This window comes from Pseudophryne corroboree, chromosome 11 (genome assembly GCF_028390025.1).
Source record: "Pseudophryne corroboree isolate aPseCor3 chromosome 11, aPseCor3.hap2, whole genome shotgun sequence".
Taxonomy (NCBI): domain Eukaryota; kingdom Metazoa; phylum Chordata; class Amphibia; order Anura; family Myobatrachidae; genus Pseudophryne; species Pseudophryne corroboree.
In genome coordinates, this window is record NC_086454.1 from 353,115,703 (window position 1) to 353,135,767 (window position 20,065).

A 20,065-nucleotide genomic window follows, 5' to 3' on the forward strand; every position below is an offset into this window, starting at 1 on the left:
GAGCACCCAGTTTGTTGGGTGCATACAGGATAAATAGCGAGTCAGTTTTCCTGACTCCAGCCGTCCTGGAAACATAAATTTTCAAGGCCCTGACTACGTCCAGTAACTTGGAATCCTCCAAGTCGCTAGTAGCCGCAGGCACTACAATAGGTTGGTTCAAGTGAAAAGCAGATACCACCTTAGGGAGAAACTGGGGACGAGTCCTCAATTCTGCCCTATCCATATGGAAAATCAGATAAGGACTTTTAAATGACAAAGCCGCCAATTCTGATACACGCCTAGCCGAAGCCAAGGCCAATAACATGACCACTTTCCACGTGAGATATTTTAGATCCACGGTCTTTAGTGGCTCAAACCAATGTGATTTTAGGAAATTCAACACCACGTTGAGATCCCAGGGTGCCACTGGAGACACAAAGGGGGGCTGAATATGCAGCACTCCTTTTACAAATGTCTGAACTTCAGGTAGTGAAGCTAGTTCTTTTTGGAAAAAAAATCGACAGAGCCGATATCTGTACCTTAATGGAGCCTAATTTTAGGCCCATAGTCACTCCTGCCTGTAGAAAGTGCAGAAATCGACCCAGCTGAAATTCCTCTGTTGGGGCCTTATTGGCCTCACACCAAGCAACATATTTCCGCCATATGCGGTGATAATGTTTAACCGTTACATCTTTCCTGGCTTTAATCAGCGTAGGAATGACATCCTCCGGAATGCCCTTTTCCTTTAGGATCCGGCGTTCAACCGCCATGCCGTCAAACGCAGCCGCGGTAAGTCTTGGAACAGACAGGGCCCCTGCTGAAGCAGGTCCTGTCTGAGCGGCAGAGGCCATGGGTCCTCTGAGATCATCTCTTGAAGTTCCGGGTACCAAGCTCTTCTTGGCCAATCCGGAACCACGAGTATTGTCCTTACTCCTCGTTTTCTTATTATTCTCAGTACCTTTGGTATGAGAGGCAGAGGAGGGAACACAAACTGACTGGTACACCCACGGTGTCACTAGAGCGTCCACCGCTATCGCCTGAGGGTCCCTTGACCTGGCGCAATATCTCTCCAGTTTTTTGTTTAGGCGGGACGCCATCATGTCCACCTGTGGCCGTTCCCAACGATTTACAATCAGTGTGAAGACTTCTGGATGAAGTCCCCACTCTCCCGGGTGGAGGTCGTGCCTGCTGAGGAAGTCTGCTTCCCAGTTGTCCACTCCCGGAATGAACACTGCTGACAGTGCTAGCACGTGATTTTCCGCCCATCGGAGAATCCTTGTGGCTTCTGCCATTGCCGTCCTGCTTCTTGTGCCGCCCTGTCGGTTTACATGGGCGACCGCCGTGATGTTGTCTGACTGGATCAGTACCGGCTGGTTTTGAAGCAGGGGTTTTGCCTGACTTAGGGCATTGTAAATGGCCCTTAGTTCTAGAATATTTATGTGCAAGGAAGTCTCCTGACTCGACCATAGTCCTTGGAAGTTTCTTCCCTGAGTGACTGCCCCCCAGCCTCGAAGGCTGGCATCCGTGGTCACCAGGACCCAGTCCTGTATGCCGAATCTGCGGCCCTCTAGAAGATGAGCACTCTGCAGCCACCACAGCAGAGACACCCTGGTTCTTGGAGACAGGGTTATTAGCCGATGCATCTGAAGATGCGATCCGGACCATTGGTCCAACAGGTCCCACTGAAAGATTCTGGCATGGAACCTGCCGAAAGGAATTGCTTCGTAAGAAGCCACCATCTTTCCCAGGACTCGCGTGCAGTGATGCACCGACACCTGTTTTGGTTTCAGGAGGTCTCTGACTAGAGATGACAGCTCCTTGGCTTTCTCCTCCGGGAGAAACACTTTTTTCTGGACTGTGTCCAAAATCATTCCCAGGAACAGTAGACGTGTCGTCGGAACCAGCTGTGACTTTGGAATATTCAGAATCCAACCGTGCTGGTGTAGCACCTCATGAGATAGTGCTACTCCTACCAACAACTGCTCCCTGGATCTCGCCTTTATTAGGAGATCGTCCAAGTACGGGATAATTAAAACTCCCTTTTTTCGAAGGAGTATCATCATTTCCGCCATTACCTTGGTAAACACCCTCGGTGCCGTGGACAGTCCAAACGGCAGCGTCTGGAATTGGTAATGGCAATTTTGTACCGCAAATCTGAGGTACTCCTGGTGAGGATGATAAATGGGGACATGCAGGTAAGCATCATTGATGTCCAGGGATACCATGTAATCCCCCTCGTCCAGGCTTGCAATAACCGCCCTGAGCGATTCCATCTTGAACTTGAACTTTTTTTATGTATGTGTTCAAGGATTTCAAATTTAAAATGGGTCTCACCGAACCGTCCGGTTTCGGTACCACAAACAGTGTGGAATAGTAACCCCGTCCTTGTTGAAGTAGGGGCACCTCGACTATCACCTGCTGGGAATACAGCTTGTGAATTGCCTCCAGCACAGCCTCCCTGCCTGAGGGAGTCGTTGGCAAGGCAGATTTGAGGAAACGGCGGGGGGGAGACGCCTCGAATTCCAGTTTGTACCCCTGAGATACTACTTGCAAGATCCAGGGATCCACCTGTGAGCAGGCCCACTGATGGCTGAAATTTTTGAGGCGGCCCCCCACCGTACCTGGCTCCGCCTGTGGAGCCCCACCGTCATGCGGTGGACTTGGAAGAAGCGGGGGAGGACTTTTGCTCCTGGGAACCTGCTGTTTGTTGCAGCCTTTTTCCCCTACCTCTGCCTCTGGACAGAAAGGACCCGCCTTTTCCTCGCCTGTTTCTCTGGGTCCGAAAGGACTGTACTTGATAAAACGGCGCTTTTTTAGGCTGTGAGGGAACCTGGGGTAAAAATGCTGATTTCCCAGCTGTCGCTGTGGAAACTAGGTCTGAGAGACCATCCCCGAATAACTCCTCACCCTTATAAGGCAAAACTTCCATGTGCCTTTTGGAATCTGCATCCCCTGTCCACTGCCGAGTCCATAAGCCTCTCCTAGCAGAAATGGACAATGCACTTATTTTAGATGCCAGCCGGCAGATCTCCCTCTGTGCATCTCTCATGTACAAGACTGAGTCTTTTATATGCTCTATGGTTAGGAGAACAGTGTCCCTGTCTAGGGTGTCAATATTTTCTGACAGGGAATCTGACCATGCAGCGGCAGCACTGCACATCCATGCTGATGCAATAGCTGGTCTAAGTATAATGCCTGAGTGTGTATATACAGACTTCAGGATCGCCTCCTGCTTTCTATCCGCAGGCTCCTTTAGGGCGGCCGTATCCGGAGACGGAAGTGCCACCTTTTTAGACAAACGTGTGAGCGCTTTATCCACCCTAGGAGGTGTTTCCCAACGTGCCCTATCCTCTGGCGGGAAAGGGAACGCCATTAGTAATTTTTTAGGGATTACCAATCTTTTATCGGGGAAAGCCCACGCTTCTTCACACACTTCATTTAATTCTTCAGATGGGGGAAAAACTACGGGTAGTTTTTCTCCCCAAACATAATACCCTTTTTAGTGGTACCAGGGTTTATATCCGAAATGTGTAATACCTCCTTCATTGCCTCAATCATGCAACGAATGGCCCTAGTGGACATTAGATTTGACTCATCGTCGTCGACACTGGTATCAGTATCCGTGTCGACATCTGAGGTAGCGGGCGTTTTAAAGCCCCTGATGGCCTTTGAGACACCTGGGCAGGCACGAGCTGAGAAGCCGGTTGTCCCGCATTTGGCATGTCGTCAAATTTTGTGTGTAAGGAGTCGACACTTGCACGTAATTCCTTCCATAAAACCATCCACTCAGGTGTCTGCCCCGCAGGGGGTGACATCACTTCTATGGGCATCTGCTCCGCCTCCACATAATTTTCCTCATCAAACATGTCGACACAGCCGTACCGACACACCGCACACACACCGGGAATGCTCTAATAGAGGACAGGACCCCACAGAAGCCCTTTGGGGAGACAGAGAGAGAGTATGCCAGCACACACCAGAGCGCTATAAAATGCAGGGACTAACTGAATTATGCCCCCTATAGCTGCTATAATATTTACTGCGCCTGAATTTAGTGCCCCCCCCCCTCTCTTTTTTACCCTTTTCCGTAGTGTAGACTGCAGGGGAGAGCCAGGGAGCTTCCTTCCAGCGGAACTGTGAGGGAGAAATGGCGCCAGTGTGCTGAGAGAGATAGCTCCGCCCCTTTTTCGCAGACTTTTCTCCCGCTTTTTTAAGGATTCTGGCAGGGGTAATTATCACATATATAGCCTCTGGTGCTATATATTGTGATTGTTTTGCCAGCCAAGGTGTTTTTATTGCTGCTCAGGGCGCCCCCCCCCCCAGCGCCCTGCACCCTCAGTGACCGGAGTGTGAAGTGTGTATGAGGAGCAATGGCGCACAGCTGCAGTGCTGTGCGCTACCTTGGTGAAGACAGAAGTCATCATGCCGCCGATTTTCCGGACTTCTTCTTGCTTCTGGCTCTGTAAGGGGGACGGCGGCGCGGCTCCGGGACCGAACACCAAGGCCAGTTCCATGCGGTCGATCCCTCTGGAGCTAATGGTGTCCAGTAGCCTAAGAAGCCCAAGCTAGCTGCAAGCAGGTAGGTTCGCTTCTTCTCCCCTTAGTCCCTCGTTGCAGTGAGCCTGTTGCCAGCAGGTCTCACTGTAAAATAAAAAACCTAAATTATACTTTCTTTCTAAGAGCTCAGGAGAGCCTCTAGTGTGCATCCAGCTCGGCCGGGCACAAAAATCTAACTGAGGCTTGGAGGAGGGTCATAGTGGGAGGAGCCAGTGCACACCAGGTAGTCTAAAAGCTTTCTTTTAGTTGTGCCCAGACTCCTGCGGAGCCGCTATTCCCCATGGTCCTTACGGAGTTCCCAGCATCCACTAGGACGTCAGAGAAAGTAGATTTACCCGCGGTAGCTGTGGAAACCAGGTCCGCGAGACCCTCCCCAAATAAAACCTCACCCTTGTAAGGCAAATCTTCCATATGTCTCTTTGAGTCGGCATCACCCGTCCAAAGGCGGGTCCACAGGGCTCGCCTAGCAGAAATTGCCATGGCATTGGCTCTTGAACCTAACAGGCCAACGTCTCCAGCAGCGTCTCTCATGTATAAGGCTGCGTCTTTAATGTGACCCAAGGTCAATAAAATGCTATCCCTATCTAGGGTATCAATGTCAGCTGACAAGTTATCTGCCCATGCTGCTACTGCGCTACATACCCAAGCCAACGCTATTGCCGGTCTGAGCAAGGCACCCGTATGTGCATAAATTGATTTTAAGGCAGTTTCCTGTCTGCGATCCGCAGGATCCCTTAGGGCCGCAGTGTCTGGAGACGGTAGCGCCACCTTTTTGGACAAGCGTGTCAAAGCCTTGTCCACCCTGGGCGAAGATTCCCACCGTATCCTGTCCTTTGAGGGGAAAGGATACGCCATAATAATTCTCTTGGGAATCTGCAGTTTCTTGTCTGGAGTTTCCCAAGCTTTTTCAAACACGTTCAGCTCATGAGATGGGGGAAAGGTTACCTCAGGTTTCTTTTCCTTAAACATGCATACCCTCGTATCAGGGACTGAGGGATCCTCTGTGATATGCAAAACATCTTTTATTGCAATAATCATATAATGAATACTTTTGGCCACCCTTGGGTGTAACCTCACATCATCGTAGTCGACAATGGAGTCAGAATCCGTGTCGGTATCAGTGTCTGCTACTTGGGACAGGGGACGTTTCTGAGACCCTGAAGGGCCCTGTGATACAGCCAAAGCCATGGATTGACTCCCTGTTTTTTCCCTGGACTCTGCTTTGTCCATTCTCTTATGTAATAAAGACACATTTGCATTTAAAACATTCCACATATCCAACCAATCAGGTGTCGGCGTCGCCGACGGAGACACCACAATCATCTGCTCCACCTCCTCCTTAGATGAGCCTTCCGCTTCAGACATGCCGACACACACGTACCGACACCCCCACACACTCAGGGATAATATATATATATATATATATATATATATATATATATATATATAGTAGGCAAGAAGGATGGGCGGCACTCTCCAGACTTTAAAGTTTCAAATAATGTCCTTTAATCCTACGTTTCGGGCTCGCGCCCGTCGTCAGGGACAATCATACACCAAGTAACATACATGAATACAAACATTTATACCCTATCTAACATGTACACAGATTGCATAAGTTACCTCACCTGTTCCACGCCGCTCGGTGCAGCCGGGTCCGTGCGCTCATGATTGACGTCACTGGTTCCCGACGTCACCAGGCGGCGCCGAGTCGCGGTCTCACATATTCTCAGTTGCCTAGCAACCTGACAACACAACAAAGTACGAACATTTAAAAAGCAATCCGCATGATAAAAACTGGAAATATTCATCACATATAGGATGTAGGGATGATTTATGATCTTTCTTTGATTAGTATTAGGTGCAATATTCTTTTTTCTACCGCGTAACATTACCAACATATAGGGAACTAGATCACTACGTTTGTCCCGTATAATAAGGCAGTCCATATGTTATGTATCCAAGTATTGTCTTATACCACTTTACTATATTATTGCACTGGTTATTATTTACCCCCCTACAAGTAGCACTGTAAGCCCAAATTTTCGTTTAACCCCTTAGGTGCCAGCGTATTCAGCATGAAGATCCACCTACATTCCCTTCTAAGTAAGATTTTAGCGCGGTTACCACCCCTGGGTAGTGCTGGTATGTGGTCAATGATGATGCTCCTCAGTGTTGCCATGCTATGTTTCGCTAAGGCAAAGTGCCTGGCCACAGGCTGATCGCTATTACCTGATTCTATTGCCTGTCTTATTGCCATACGGTGCATCGCCATGCGCTCCCGAAATTGGCGCTGTGTTTTGCCCACATATGATAGCCCACAAGGGCACGTTAGAAGGTAAATTACATATGTGGTCGTACACGTGACCGCATGCCTTATCTGGAATTTCTTTCCAGTGTGTGGATGAGGGAATGTGGGGCTAGCTACCATGGATCTGCATGTTGTACAACCGAGGCATCTAAAACACCCCGGTTTCCTGGTCAAGAAGTGTGTTGGCTTTTTCTTGTCCATGCCCGTTATGTCTAACTTGACAACCTTGTCTTTTAGATTACGGTTCCTCATATAACTGGGCATGAGTTTTGAACCCTGAAGTGTTGGCAGGTCTTTATCAGAATTAATAATGGGCCACCAATTCTTGGCCCTTTTTGTGAGATTCTCACTATGTATATTATACCGATTGGGCCATGGTATGTTTGTCCCACTTTGTATTTGTTTGGGCTTAGGTTGTAATAGTGTGGATCTGGGGATGTCCATCACTCTATTTTTAATTTGTGTTAGTTGATCTTTATTATATCCCCTCTGTCTGAACCTCTCAACCATTGTGTTGAGTGCTGGTTCCACATGCTCGGGTTTAGATGTTATTCTTTTTGCTCTCAGTAGCTGCGAATAGGGCAGGCTTTTTCTTAAAGGCAAAGGGTGAAAACTCTCATATTGCAGGAGAGTATTTCTATCAGTGCTTTTTCTATAAAGGGACGTGGTGAGTTCTTTCCCCACAATGTGTATATCCACATCTAAATATTGAATTTCAGTGGTGCTTGTTTTATACGTGAATTTAACATTACTTGGAGAGTTGTTATGTAAATCTAACAACTCCTTTAAGTTCTCCTCAGAACCTATCCAGAAGATTATTAAATCATCTATGAATCTACGATACATTAGTATCTGAGGATTTAACTCATTCCCAACATTAAACAATAATTTCTCCACTGCGTACATATACGCATTGGCGTACGATGGGGCCACTGAGGACCCCATCGCACAGCCAGTGCGTTGTAAGAAGAATTGACCATTATAATAAAAATAGTTTTTTGTCAGTACCAATTTTAGGAGTTGCAGCACAAATTGAACAGACGGTCCTTTGTATAAAGGGTTATCAGATATAAGATCCCTGACCGCCTGCACACCTGCATCATGGGGGATGCAGGTGTAGAGGCTTGTCACATCTGCACTACACATGATAATTTCTTCAGTTGGCAATGCTAAAGAATTCAAGGTAAGCAACAACATATTAGTGTCCTTCAAGTAGGACGGTATGCCCTGTATGCATGGGTTAATCAGTGAGTCCAGATAAATAGATATCGGTTCAAAGAGGGATCCACATGCCGATATTATCGGCCTCCCTGGGGGGGTTTGTAGGCTCTTGTGGATCTTTGGGACCACATAATAGAGGGGGGCAATGGGGAATTCCACCATTAATGCTCTTTGTAATTCTGTGGAGATAATGTCCTGCTGTTGAGCATCTGTTAACACCTCATCCACTTCCCGCTTGTATATTTCTGTTGGGTCTCGGGGTAGTGGTTCATATGTTACGTTATCCCTCAGTTGGCGTTCACATTCGGTTTTATAGTCCGCCAGGTCCTGTAACACCACCGCTCCCCCCTTATCCGCTGGGCGAATTATGATGTCCGAGCGTTGCGACAGGGATTTGAGTGCCTGTCTTTCTTCGTAAGAAAGGTTATTATGTGTGGTTTTTACATTTGCCACTCGTGCACCTTCATTCTCCAATAATCTGGTGAATGTCTTTATTGATGGATTTTGTGTAATAGGGTCAAACTTTGACCTAGGTAAAATTCTTTTAAGCTGTTCCGGTATATCTTCACCCCTTGTTCCAGGGACATGCGGGGTTCTAGAGAAATGATCTTTTAATCTCAATGTCCTGTTTAATTTATAGACATCCAGCTTCCATTGGAAGGCATCCATTTTAGCTGTAGGTACAAAAGTCAGACCTCTTGATAGTACTTTATTTTCAATCTCTGTCAATGGAGTTGTGGATAGGTTGAAAACCAGATTCTCTACCGGCGTGGCGGTCGCCTGCTTGTGGCCCCTCTCGTTCTGCCTCGCCCTCCTTGTCGGCCTCTTCCTTTTGTCGGTGGGGCATATAGAGTGGTTCGGGTCTGTAGCCCTAAAGGGCGGCCCTCCTCATTAGTTGGTTGTTGCTCATTCTCATTCTGTGAGGCACTAGAGTCCTCTGACTCTCCTTGTCTGAACGGTTGTCCTCGCTTCCTGAAGTATTTAATTCTTTCCCTGTAGGGTTTGTTATTACTTGCCCACGGGTATACACGTCTGAGCTCATAGTCCTGCTGGACTTTGTAAAGCTTCTCCTTTTTAAATGCTATAAGGTCTTTCCTATATTTTTCCATTTGTGCCGTCATCTTGGTGCGCCATGTATTATCCGATTCTGCCAATAATGTGGTCTTGTGGGTCTCCTCAAATGCGGCGATCTTTTGCTTAATTGATGCCAGCTCCTTAGTGGATTCTTCTATTACCAATAGAAGTAAGTCCAACGAGCATTTATTTAATATAGATACCCATTTCCGGCAGAAGGCTATGTCGTGTCTCCCTATAGTGGGGGTGTTATGGATGCGAAATCCCCTAGGTATCCATTTATTCTTATAATAGTCTGACAGACTGATGCCGTGGTATAGGAAATCGCATTCCTTTTGTTTAAGTTTCAACCAATGGCGGTATAGCGTGTCAGGGTCCGTTGCTAGAGGGTCATCGTCCAAGCCCTCCTTATATAGGATAGATTCTGCCTCAGCATCTGAATAGCTGAATGTTTCTTTCGCATCCAAGTAAGTTAAATCCACCACTTGTTCTATTTCACTGCTAGAGGCTGCCATGTCTGTGTTGGAGTGTTAATGCAGCAACACCAAAAGGAGGTGTATCCAAACAGTCCACACACGTGATGATATATTCCAGTATCTTTAAAATAGAAGCTGTGACATGTCCCAAATAAGGTAATATTTACCACCGGTGCCTTGATTCAGCTTTGTGTCCACCGTTGCACAGCCGTAGTGGACACTGCTAGTAATACAAATGCGGTTCAATCCGGCACTCAGTATATTATGGTCTCCTTATATGCTCGCTCTGGTGCCCTCCCTGGGTTAGCAACCCTATTATAGTAGGCAAGAAGGATGGGCGGCACTCTCCAGACTTTAAAGTTTCAAATAATGTCCTTTAATCCTACGTTTCGGGCTCGCGCCCGTCGTCAGGGACAATCATACACCAAGTAACATACATGAATACAAACATTTATACCCTATCTAACATGTACACAGATTGCATAAGTTACCTCACCTGTTCCACGTCGCTCGGTGCAGCCGGGTCCGTGCGCTCATGATTGACGTCACTGGTTCCCGACGTCACCAGGCGGCGCCGAGTCGCGGTCTCACATATTCTCAGTTGCCTAGCAACCTGACAACACAACAAAGTACGAACATTTAAAAAGCAATCCGCATGATAAAAACTGGAAATATTCATCACATATAGGATGTAGGGATGATTTATGATCTTTCTTTGATTAGTATTAGGTGCAATATTCTTTTTTCTACCGCGTAACATTACCAACATATAGGGAACTAGATCACTACGTTTGTCCCGTATAATAAGGCAGTCCATATGTTATGTATCCAAGTATTGTCTTATACCACTTTACTATATTATTGCACTGGTTATTATTTACCCCCCTACAAGTAGCACTGTAAGCCCAAATTTTCGTTTAACCCCTTAGGTGCCAGCGTATTCAGCATGAAGATCCACCTACATTCCCTTCTAAGTAAGATTTTAGCGCGGTTACCACCCCTGGGTAGTGCTGGTATGTGGTCAATGATGATGCTCCTCAGTGTTGCCATGCTATGTTTCGCTAAGGCAAAGTGCCTGGCCACAGGCTGATCGCTATTACCTGATTCTATTGCCTGTCTTATTGGTTGAGAGGTTCAGACAGAGGGGATATAATAAAGATCAACTAACACAAATTAAAAATAGAGTGATGGACATCCCCAGATCCACACTATTACAACCTAAGCCCAAACAAATACAAAGTGGGACAAACATACCATGGCCCAATCGGTATAATATACATAGTGAGAATCTCACAAAAAGGGCCAAGAATTGGTGGCCCATTATTAATTCTGATAAAGACCTGCCAACACTTCAGGGTTCAAAACTCATGCCCAGTTATATGAGGAACCGTAATCTAAAAGACAAGGTTGTCAAGTTAGACATAACGGGCATGGACAAGAAAAAGCCAACACACTTCTTGACCAGGAAACCGGGGTGTTTTAGATGCCTCGGTTGTACAACATGCAGATCCATGGTAGCTAGCCCCACATTCCCTCATCCACACACTGGAAAGAAATTCCAGATAAGGCATGCGGTCACGTGTACGACCACATATGTAATTTACCTTCTAACGTGCCCTTGTGGGCTATCATATGTGGGCAAAACACAGCGCCAATTTCGGGAGCGCATGGCGATGCACCGTATGGCAATAAGACAGGCAATAGAATCAGGTAATAGCGATCAGCCTGTGGCCAGGCACTTTGCCTTAGCGAAACATAGCATGGCAACACTGAGGAGCATCATCATTGACCACATACCAGCACTACCCAGGGGTGGTAACCGCGCTAAAATCTTACTTAGAAGGGAATGTAGGTGGATCTTCATGCTGAATACGCTGGCACCTAAGGGGTTAAACGAAAATTTGGGCTTACAGTGCTACTTGTAGGGGGGTAAATAATAACCAGTGCAATAATATAGTAAAGTGGTATAAGACAATACTTGGATACATAACATATGGACTGCCTTATTATACGGGACAAACGTAGTGATCTAGTTCCCTATATGTTGGTAATGTTACGCGGTAGAAAAAAGAATATTGCACCTAATACTAATCAAAGAAAGATCATAAATCATCCCTACATCCTATATGTGATGAATATTTCCAGTTTTTATCATGCGGATTGCTTTTTAAATGTTCGTACTTTGTTGTGTTGTCAGGTTGCTAGGCAACTGAGAATATGTGAGACCGCGACTCGGCGCCGCCTGGTGACGTCGGGAACCAGTGACGTCAATCATGAGCGCACGGACCCGGCTGCACCGAGCGGCGTGGAACAGGTGAGGTAACTTATGCAATCTGTGTACATGTTAGATAGGGTATAAATGTTTGTATTCATGTATGTTACTTGGTGTATGATTGTCCCTGACGACGGGCGCGAGCCCGAAACGTAGGATTAAAGGACATTATTTGAAACTTTAAAGTCTGGAGAGTGCCGCCCATCCTTCTTGCCTACTATAATAGGGTTGCTAACCCAGGGAGGGCACCAGAGCGAGCATATAAGGAGACCATAATATACTGAGTGCCGGATTGAACCGCATTTATATATATATATATATATATATATATATATATATATATATATATATACAGGTTGAGTCTCCCTTATCCAAAATGCTTGGGACCAGAGGTATTTTGGATATCGGATTTTTCCGTATTTTGGAATAATTGCATACCATAATGAGATATCATGGTGATGGGACCTAAATCTAAGCACAGAATGCATTTATGTTTCATATACACCTTATACACACAGCCTGAAGGTCATTTTAGCCAATATTTTTTATAACTTTGTACATTAAACAAAGTGCGTCTACATTCACACATTTCATTTATGTTTCATATACACTTTATAAACACAGCCTGAAGGTAATTTAATACAATGTTTTTAATAACTTTGTGTATTAAACAAAGTTTGTGTACATTGAGTCATCAAAAAACAAAGGTTTCACTATCTCACTCTCACTCAAAAAGTCCGTATTTCGGAATATTCCGTATTTCGGAATATTTGGAATATATATATATATATATATATATATATATATATATATATATATATATATATATATATATATATTCCAAATATTCCGAAATACGGAATATTCCGAAATACGGACTATATATATATAGTCCCCCAAAAAGGCCCTTTGGAGAGACAAAGAGAGGGTATGCCAGCACACACCCAGCACCACCGGACACTGGAATAAAATCCTAGTCAGTACAGCGCTTTTATATAAATATACTCACTGCGTCAAATAAATGTGCCCCCCCCCCCCCCCCTCTTTTTTGCCCTCTGTACATGTATTCAGCAGGGGAGAGTCCGGGCAGCCAGCTTCTCTGCAGCGTGCTGTGGAGAAAATGGCGCTGGTTAGTGCTGGGGAATCAAGCTCCGCCCCCTCAACGGCGGGCTTCGGTCCCGCTCAAATCTTTATACTGGCGGGTTTTTTTTGTAATATACTGCCTCCGCAGTATAGATCTATGCCAGTGTCCCTAGAGGTTTCATAATTGCTGCCCAGGGTGCCCCCCCTGCGCCCTGCACCCATACAGTATAGTGTGTGTGTGTGATCTGAAGTCTTCTGCAGTCTTTGAAGTCTTCTTTCTTCTCATACTCACCCGGCTTCTAAATTCCGGCTCTGTGAGGAGGACGGCGGCGCGGCTCCGGGACGAACGGCGAGGGTGAGACCTGAGTTCCGATCCTCTGGAGCTAATGGTGTCCAGTAGCCTAAGAAGCAGAGCCTATCATTTAAGTAGGTCTGCTTCTCTCCCCTCAGTCCCACGATGCAGGGAGCCTGTTGCCAGCAGTGCTCCCTGAAAATAAAAAACCTAACAAAAAGTATTTTTCAGAGAAACTCAGTAGAGCTCTCCTGCAGTGCATCCAGTCTCCTCTGGGCACAGTATCTAACTGAGGTCTGGAGGAGGGGCATAGAGGGAGGAGCCAGTGCACACCCATCTAAAGTCTTTGGAGTGCCCATGTCTCCTGCGCAGCCCGTCTATACCCCATGGTCCTTGCGGAGTCCCCAGTATCCTCTAGGACGTAAGAGAAAAGGAATTTTTTACGGTGTCAACGGGAATCATACTTCCACACATACTCAGGAGCAGGGGAAAGACACAGGAGGAACATAGAAGAGTTAAAAAACACTAAAAGTGAAGGGGTTCACGCAGTGCTGTAAATCATTTCCATATAAAATACACAGCTTGCGTAATACGCAGAGTCACAGGTATCTGTGCTTATTACATCAAACTTATAATATTCACATCTTAAGCAAATCACATAAGACACTAACAGCGCAAGATACACTAACATCTCTGACATCTGCGGGCTAGAACAAGACAACACACAATGACCACAACTCATCACAAGGAACATATTGTAAGCAGGACTCTTACTTTGCAGGAGCTATTAAATCCTCCAGGATGGTAGCTCCGGGGATAGGTGCGGTGACTGACGCGAGCTCTCTGGCCTTTTCCCGAACTTTGTCTTTGGTTTTCGAAGCAAAGTCATCTGTAGGCATGATCTCCTTTGGTGCGATCCCGAATTCACCAAGATCCTGCAACATAGAGTGGATTCATTGTAATGACAACCATTAGCGTTTCTATGCATCCATTAAATGGCGTTATTTCTTTTCTCTTGTAGTTTATACCTATAAATATTCAGGGAAGTAGTTGGCAATGCCTCATTATATTTGCAGGGAGCTGCAACCAGAGAAGAACACGTTACAGCTACACCCCATATAGCGTCAAAGGTGCCGAAACGCTATTGTGCAACTGGTCAAAATAGGGAAATTTCTGGGAACAAATCTTTAAACCTGGGACGGTCTCTGGAAAGCATTATGGGAACGATTCAGACCTGTTGCTGCCGTGTGTTTTCAAACAGTGTGCAATTAGGCACAAACTGCGCATGCGTATGCACCACAATACGCAGGCGCGTTGCACGGGTAACATAGTAACATAGTATCTAAGGTTGAAAAAAGACAATTGTCCATCGAGTTCAACCCATTTGTGGTCTCCTATGCACGATTATTTTGTAGAAAATTTTGACTGAAGTTGATGACGGTCGTTACGTTTTACCCCTCTTTTTTATAATAACCATAGTGCGTGACTATGCCCCGTAACCCTGGATATCCTTATCCATTAGGAATTTATCTAACCCATTCTTAAACGTGTTGACTGAGTCTGCCATTACAACTCCCTCAGGCAGGGAATTCCAAACACGTATCGTCCTTACCGTGAAAAAGCCTTTACTGAGCGGAATCTCCTCTACTCTAACCTGAGCGAGTGTCCACGAGTTCTCTGTGTTGATCTAACCAAAAACAGGTCCTGCGCAAGATCTGTATAATGTCCCCTTATATATTTGTAAATGTTGATCATGTCCCCTCTTAATCTCCTCTTTTCCAGTGTAAACATGCCTAGTCTTGCAAGCCTTTCCTCATATTCCAGCGTCTCCATGCCCTTAAGTGTTTTGGTCGCCCGCCTCTGAACCTTTTCTAGCTCCAGGATATCCTTTTTGTAGTAAGGTGCCCAGAATTGTACACAGTATTCAAGGTGTGGCCTCACAAGTGATTTATATAACGGGAGTATAATACTCTCGTCCCTAGCATCAATTCCCCGTTTTATGCATGCTAATATCTTATTAGCCTTCTTTGCTGCAGTCCTACTGCTTAGTTTGCTATCTATGAGGACACACAAGTCCTTTTCCAGTACAGAATCCCCTAATTTTACCCCATTTAGTAGGTAGGTGTCATTTTTGTTCTTGTTACCACAGTGCATTACCTTACACTTGTCTGTATTGAAGCGCATTCTCCATTTCGCTGCCCAAGCTTCTAATTTAACTAAGTCGTTCTGAAGCGACTCAGCATCCCCCTCCGCATTTATAACTTTACACAATTTGGTATCATCTGCAAAAATTGACACCATGCTCTCTAGACCTTCTGTTAGGTCGTTAATGAAAATATTGAACAATAGCGGTCCTAATACTGAGCCTTGAGGCACACCACTTAGCACTTCAGTCCAAGTTGAAAAAGATCCATTAACCACAACGCGCTGCTCCCTACTATCTACGCGCTGCTCCCTACTATCTAAACAGTTTTTGACCCAAGTGCATATTGTGCTTCCTAGCCCTGATTCTTGTAGATAAGTCTCATGTGTGGTACAGTGTCGAATGCTTTGGCAAAATCTAAAAAGATTACATCCACCTCTTTACACTGATCTAGGTTTGCACTTACAGTTTCATAAAAGCCAAGTATATTGGTTTGACAGGATCTGTCCTTCATAAACCCATGTTGATTCCTTTTAATGACCTTATTGACTTCAAGGAACTTCTGAATACTATCTCTTAGAATACCTTCCAATACTTTCCCCACTATAGATGTAAGACTAACTGGTCTATAATTACCTGGTTCAGCTTTACTTCCCTTTTTGAATATAGGCACTACTTCCGCTATACGCCAGTCTTTGGGAACCATACCTGATATTACTGAATCCTTAAAGATCAAAAATAGCGGTTTTGCAAGTTCAGAGTGAAGCTCCATTAGAACCCTTGGGTGAATACCATCGGGACCTGGTGACTTATTAATCTTTAAATGTTTTAATCGGTCACAGACTACTTCCTCGCATAAATAAGTACCTATCAGTGGGATATTCTCATTATTGAGATTAAGGGGTATATGCAATTGCGGGCGAATTACAGCAATTTTTCGCCCGTTTTTTAATTCGACACAATTCGACCGTCGAATTCCGGCAGGTGGGTGCCGGAATTCGATATATTCAATAAAAAACAGATTCGACAGTCCCGCTGTCGAAAAACGACCGATTTGACGGATTTTGATCCGATTTTTAAAAAATGGTCAAAAAACGCTAAAAAAAACGAAAAAAAATTGCGTGGAGTCCCCTCTCCTAAGCATAACCAGCCTCGGGCTCTTTGAGCCGGTCCTGGTTGCCAAAATACGGGGGGGGGGGGAATTACAAGGGATCCCCCGTATTTTAACAACAAGCACCGGGCTCTGCGCTTGGTCCTGGTGCAAAAAATACGGGGGACAAAAAGAGTAGGGGTCCCCCGTATTTTTTGTACCAGCACCGGGCTCCACTAGCTGGACAGATAATGCCACAGCCGGGGGTCACTTTTATACAGCGCCCTGCGGCCGTGGCATTAAATATCCAACTAGTCACCCCTGGCCGGGGTACCCTGGAGGAGTGGAGACCCCTTTAATCAAGGGGCCCCCCCCCCAGCCACCCAAGGGCCAGGGGTGAAGCCCGAGGCTGTCCCCCACATCCAAGGGCTGCGGATGGGGGGCTGATAGCCTTGAGTAAAATGTAAGAATATTGTTTTTTGCAGAAGAACTACAAGTCCCAGTAAGCCTCCCCCGCAAGCCGGTACTTGGAGAACCACAAGTACCAGCATGCGGGGGGGAAACGGGCCCGCTGGTACCTGTTGTTCTACTGCAAAAAAAATACCCAAATAAAAACAGGACACAGACACCGTGAAAATACAACTTTATTTCACACATGCCGACACATACATACTTACCTATGTTGACACGCCGTCTCTGGCCTCGTCTCTAATGTCGACGTCCGGGGTACCTGAAAATAAAATTATACTCACCTGATCCAGTGTCCTGGTCTTTTATTATAATCCACGTAGTTGGCAAAACAACAAACCGCATTAACCCGAACCAGACGGACTGAAAGGGGTCCCATATTTACACATAGGACCCCTTTCCCTGAATGCAGAGACCCCCCGTGACTCCTGTCACAGAGAGTCTCTTCAGCCAATCAGGTAGCGCCACGTCGTGGCACTCTCCTGATTGGCTGTATGCGCGTCGGAGCTGTCAGATGCGCATTGCACAGCCCCCTCCTTCATCTTCAATGGTGGGAACTTTGCGGTCAGCGGTGAGGTCACCCGCGGTCAGCGGCTGACCGCGAGTAACCCCACCTCTGACCGCAAAGTTCCCACCATTGAAGATAAAGGAGGGAGCTGTGCGATGCGCTGTCTGCCAGCTCAGACGCGCAAAGCCAATCAGGAGAGTGCCACGAAGTGGCGCTTCCTGATTGGCTGAAGGGACCTTTCTGTGACAGGAGTCACGGGGGGTCTCTGAGTCGGCGTGTCAACATAGGTAAGTATGTGTGTCTGCATGTATGTAATAAGTTATACTTTCAAGGTGTCTGTGTCCTGTTTTTATTTGGGTATTTTTTTTGCAGTACAACTACAGGTACCGGCGGGCCCATTCCCCCCCCCCCCCCCGCATGCTGGTACTTGTGGTTCTCCAAGTACCGGCTTGCGGGGGAGGCTTGCTGGGACTTGTAGTTCTTCTGCAAAAAAAACCAATATTCTTACATTTTACTCAAGGCTATCAGCCCCCCATCCGCAGCCCTTGGATTGGGGGGGGGGGGGGGGACAGCCTCGGGCTTCACCCCTGGCCCTTGGGTGGCTGGGGGGGGGACCCCTTGATTGAAGGGGTCCTCACTCCCCCAGGGTACCCCGGCCAGGGGTGACTAGTTGGATATTTAATGCCACGGCCGCAGGGTGCTGTATAAAAGTGACCCCCGGCTGTGGCATTATCTGTCCAGCTAGTGGAGTCCGGTGCTGGTACAAAAAATACGGGGGACCCCTACTCTTTTTGTCCCCACGTATTTTTTGCACCAGGACCAGGCGCAGAGCCCGGTGCTGGTTGTTAAAATACAGGGGATCCCCTGTAATTTTTCCCCCCGTATTTTGGCAACCAGGACCGGCTCAAAGAGCCCGAGGCTGGTTATGCTTAGGAGGGGGGACCCCACGCATTTTTTTTTCTGAATTTTACCTCATTACATAAAAAATATATATATATTTTTTTTTAAATATATAAATAATACTTGTGCCTCCTAAATAGACAAACCAAGTACCTAATCCCTTCTAATATAAATAGATATGCTATTACCAATAAAAAAAACACACAAAAATAAATAAAAAAATTTTATTAGATTCCGCCAGCAAAGTGTGGCGGATTGAAAATGACGAATTTACTGTCTAAAAGCACTGTTGTCAAATTTACAATCTTCAATTGAATATACTTTTGTCGAATTGCCGCATTTGTACCATTGCATAAATGTTGAATTTGACAAATGTCGAATTTCAAAAAGTCGAATTTGGAATGGCTGTTTTTTTGGCGAAAAGTACTGTATTGCATTGTCGAAAAAAAAATTTTGGCGAAAATGTCCCATTTTTCGACATTTTCGGGAATTCGACTGCAATTGCATATACCCCTATGTGTTAGTCCCTGAATTGGGTCCTCTGTAGTAAATACTGTTGAAAAAAACTCATTTAGTATGTCCGCTATGTCATTATCATTTTTGCTTAAGACTCCCAACTTGTCTTTTAAAGGGCCTATACTCTCCTTCTTTAATCTCTTGCTATTAATGTATTTAAAGAATTTTTGGGGATTCGCTTTGCTTTCCTTTGCTACTAGTTTTCAGTTTCTACTTTAGCCGCTCTTACTTCCTTTTTGCGTATTTCGTTACATTCCTTATAGTGCTGAAATGACTCTGCTTCCCCGTCAGATTTGTATTTTTTAAATGCTCGCCTTTTCTTGCCCATAAGTTTCTTTATCTTTTTGTTAAGCCACATCGGTTTATGATTTTTATTCCTTTTTTTGCTGCTCGTAGGAATAAATTTGAGTGTATTTTTTGCTAGCAGGAATTTTAGTACCTCCCATTTCTCCGTAGTATTTTTTCCTAAAAACAAACCTTCCCATTCAATATCCCTGAAAAATACCCTCATCTTTTCAAAATTCGCTTTGCTAAAGTTTAGAGTCCTAGTTGAGCCAGTATAGGGCTGTTTATGAAAACCGATATTGAATGTGACCATATTGTGGTCGCTGTTTCCTATGGGTTCCCCTACTATAATACCTGATACCAAATGCCCATTGTTTGTTAATACCAGGTCTAAGATTGCATTGTACCTAGTTGGTTCCTCAATTAGTTGGACTAAGTAGTTATCATTAAGTGTGTTTAAAAACATATTGCCCCTAGCAGTTTCACATGAATCGTTTTTCCAGTTTATCTCTGGATAGTTAAAATCTCCCATCACTACTATGTCTCCTACTCCTGCTGCTCTTTCAATTTGCTTTAGTAACAATTCCTCATCAGATGCGTTGATACCAGGCGGCCTATAGCATACACCCAATACTAACTTTTTTATTCCTTTTTCCCAGCATGCAATTTCTACCCATAACGTCTCGACAGTGTCTACAGTCCCCTCGTGAATATCTCCTGAATATCCTCCTGAATATCAGGTTTTAAAAACGGCTTTACGTAAAGACACACCCCTCCACCCTTTTTATTTAGTCTGTCTGGCCGGAAGCTACTCGTTGCTGCCCGGGTCGCAGCAGCTGCGTGTGACGTCATATAGCCGCCACGGCCCGCCCCCGGCACGGTCCGGCCTCGTC

General features: G+C 45.7%; 1 protein-coding gene across 3 annotated transcripts in view; it reads right to left on the reverse strand.

The window, feature by feature from the left end:
- Window positions 1-20,065, reverse strand: part of GPATCH1 (G-patch domain containing 1) — an 87,319-nt gene that overhangs the window by 61,081 nt on the left and 6,173 nt on the right. For 2 of the 3 annotated variants that reach the window (XM_063945993.1, XM_063945992.1), the window contains exon 4: window positions 14,037-14,197. In XM_063945993.1, the coding sequence (XP_063802063.1) occupies window positions 14,037-14,197 (161 nt within the window). Of the gene's footprint in view, window positions 1-6,161; window positions 6,258-14,036; window positions 14,198-20,065 lie in introns of those variants that run through there. The other variant, XM_063945994.1, reaches the window with a different exon arrangement.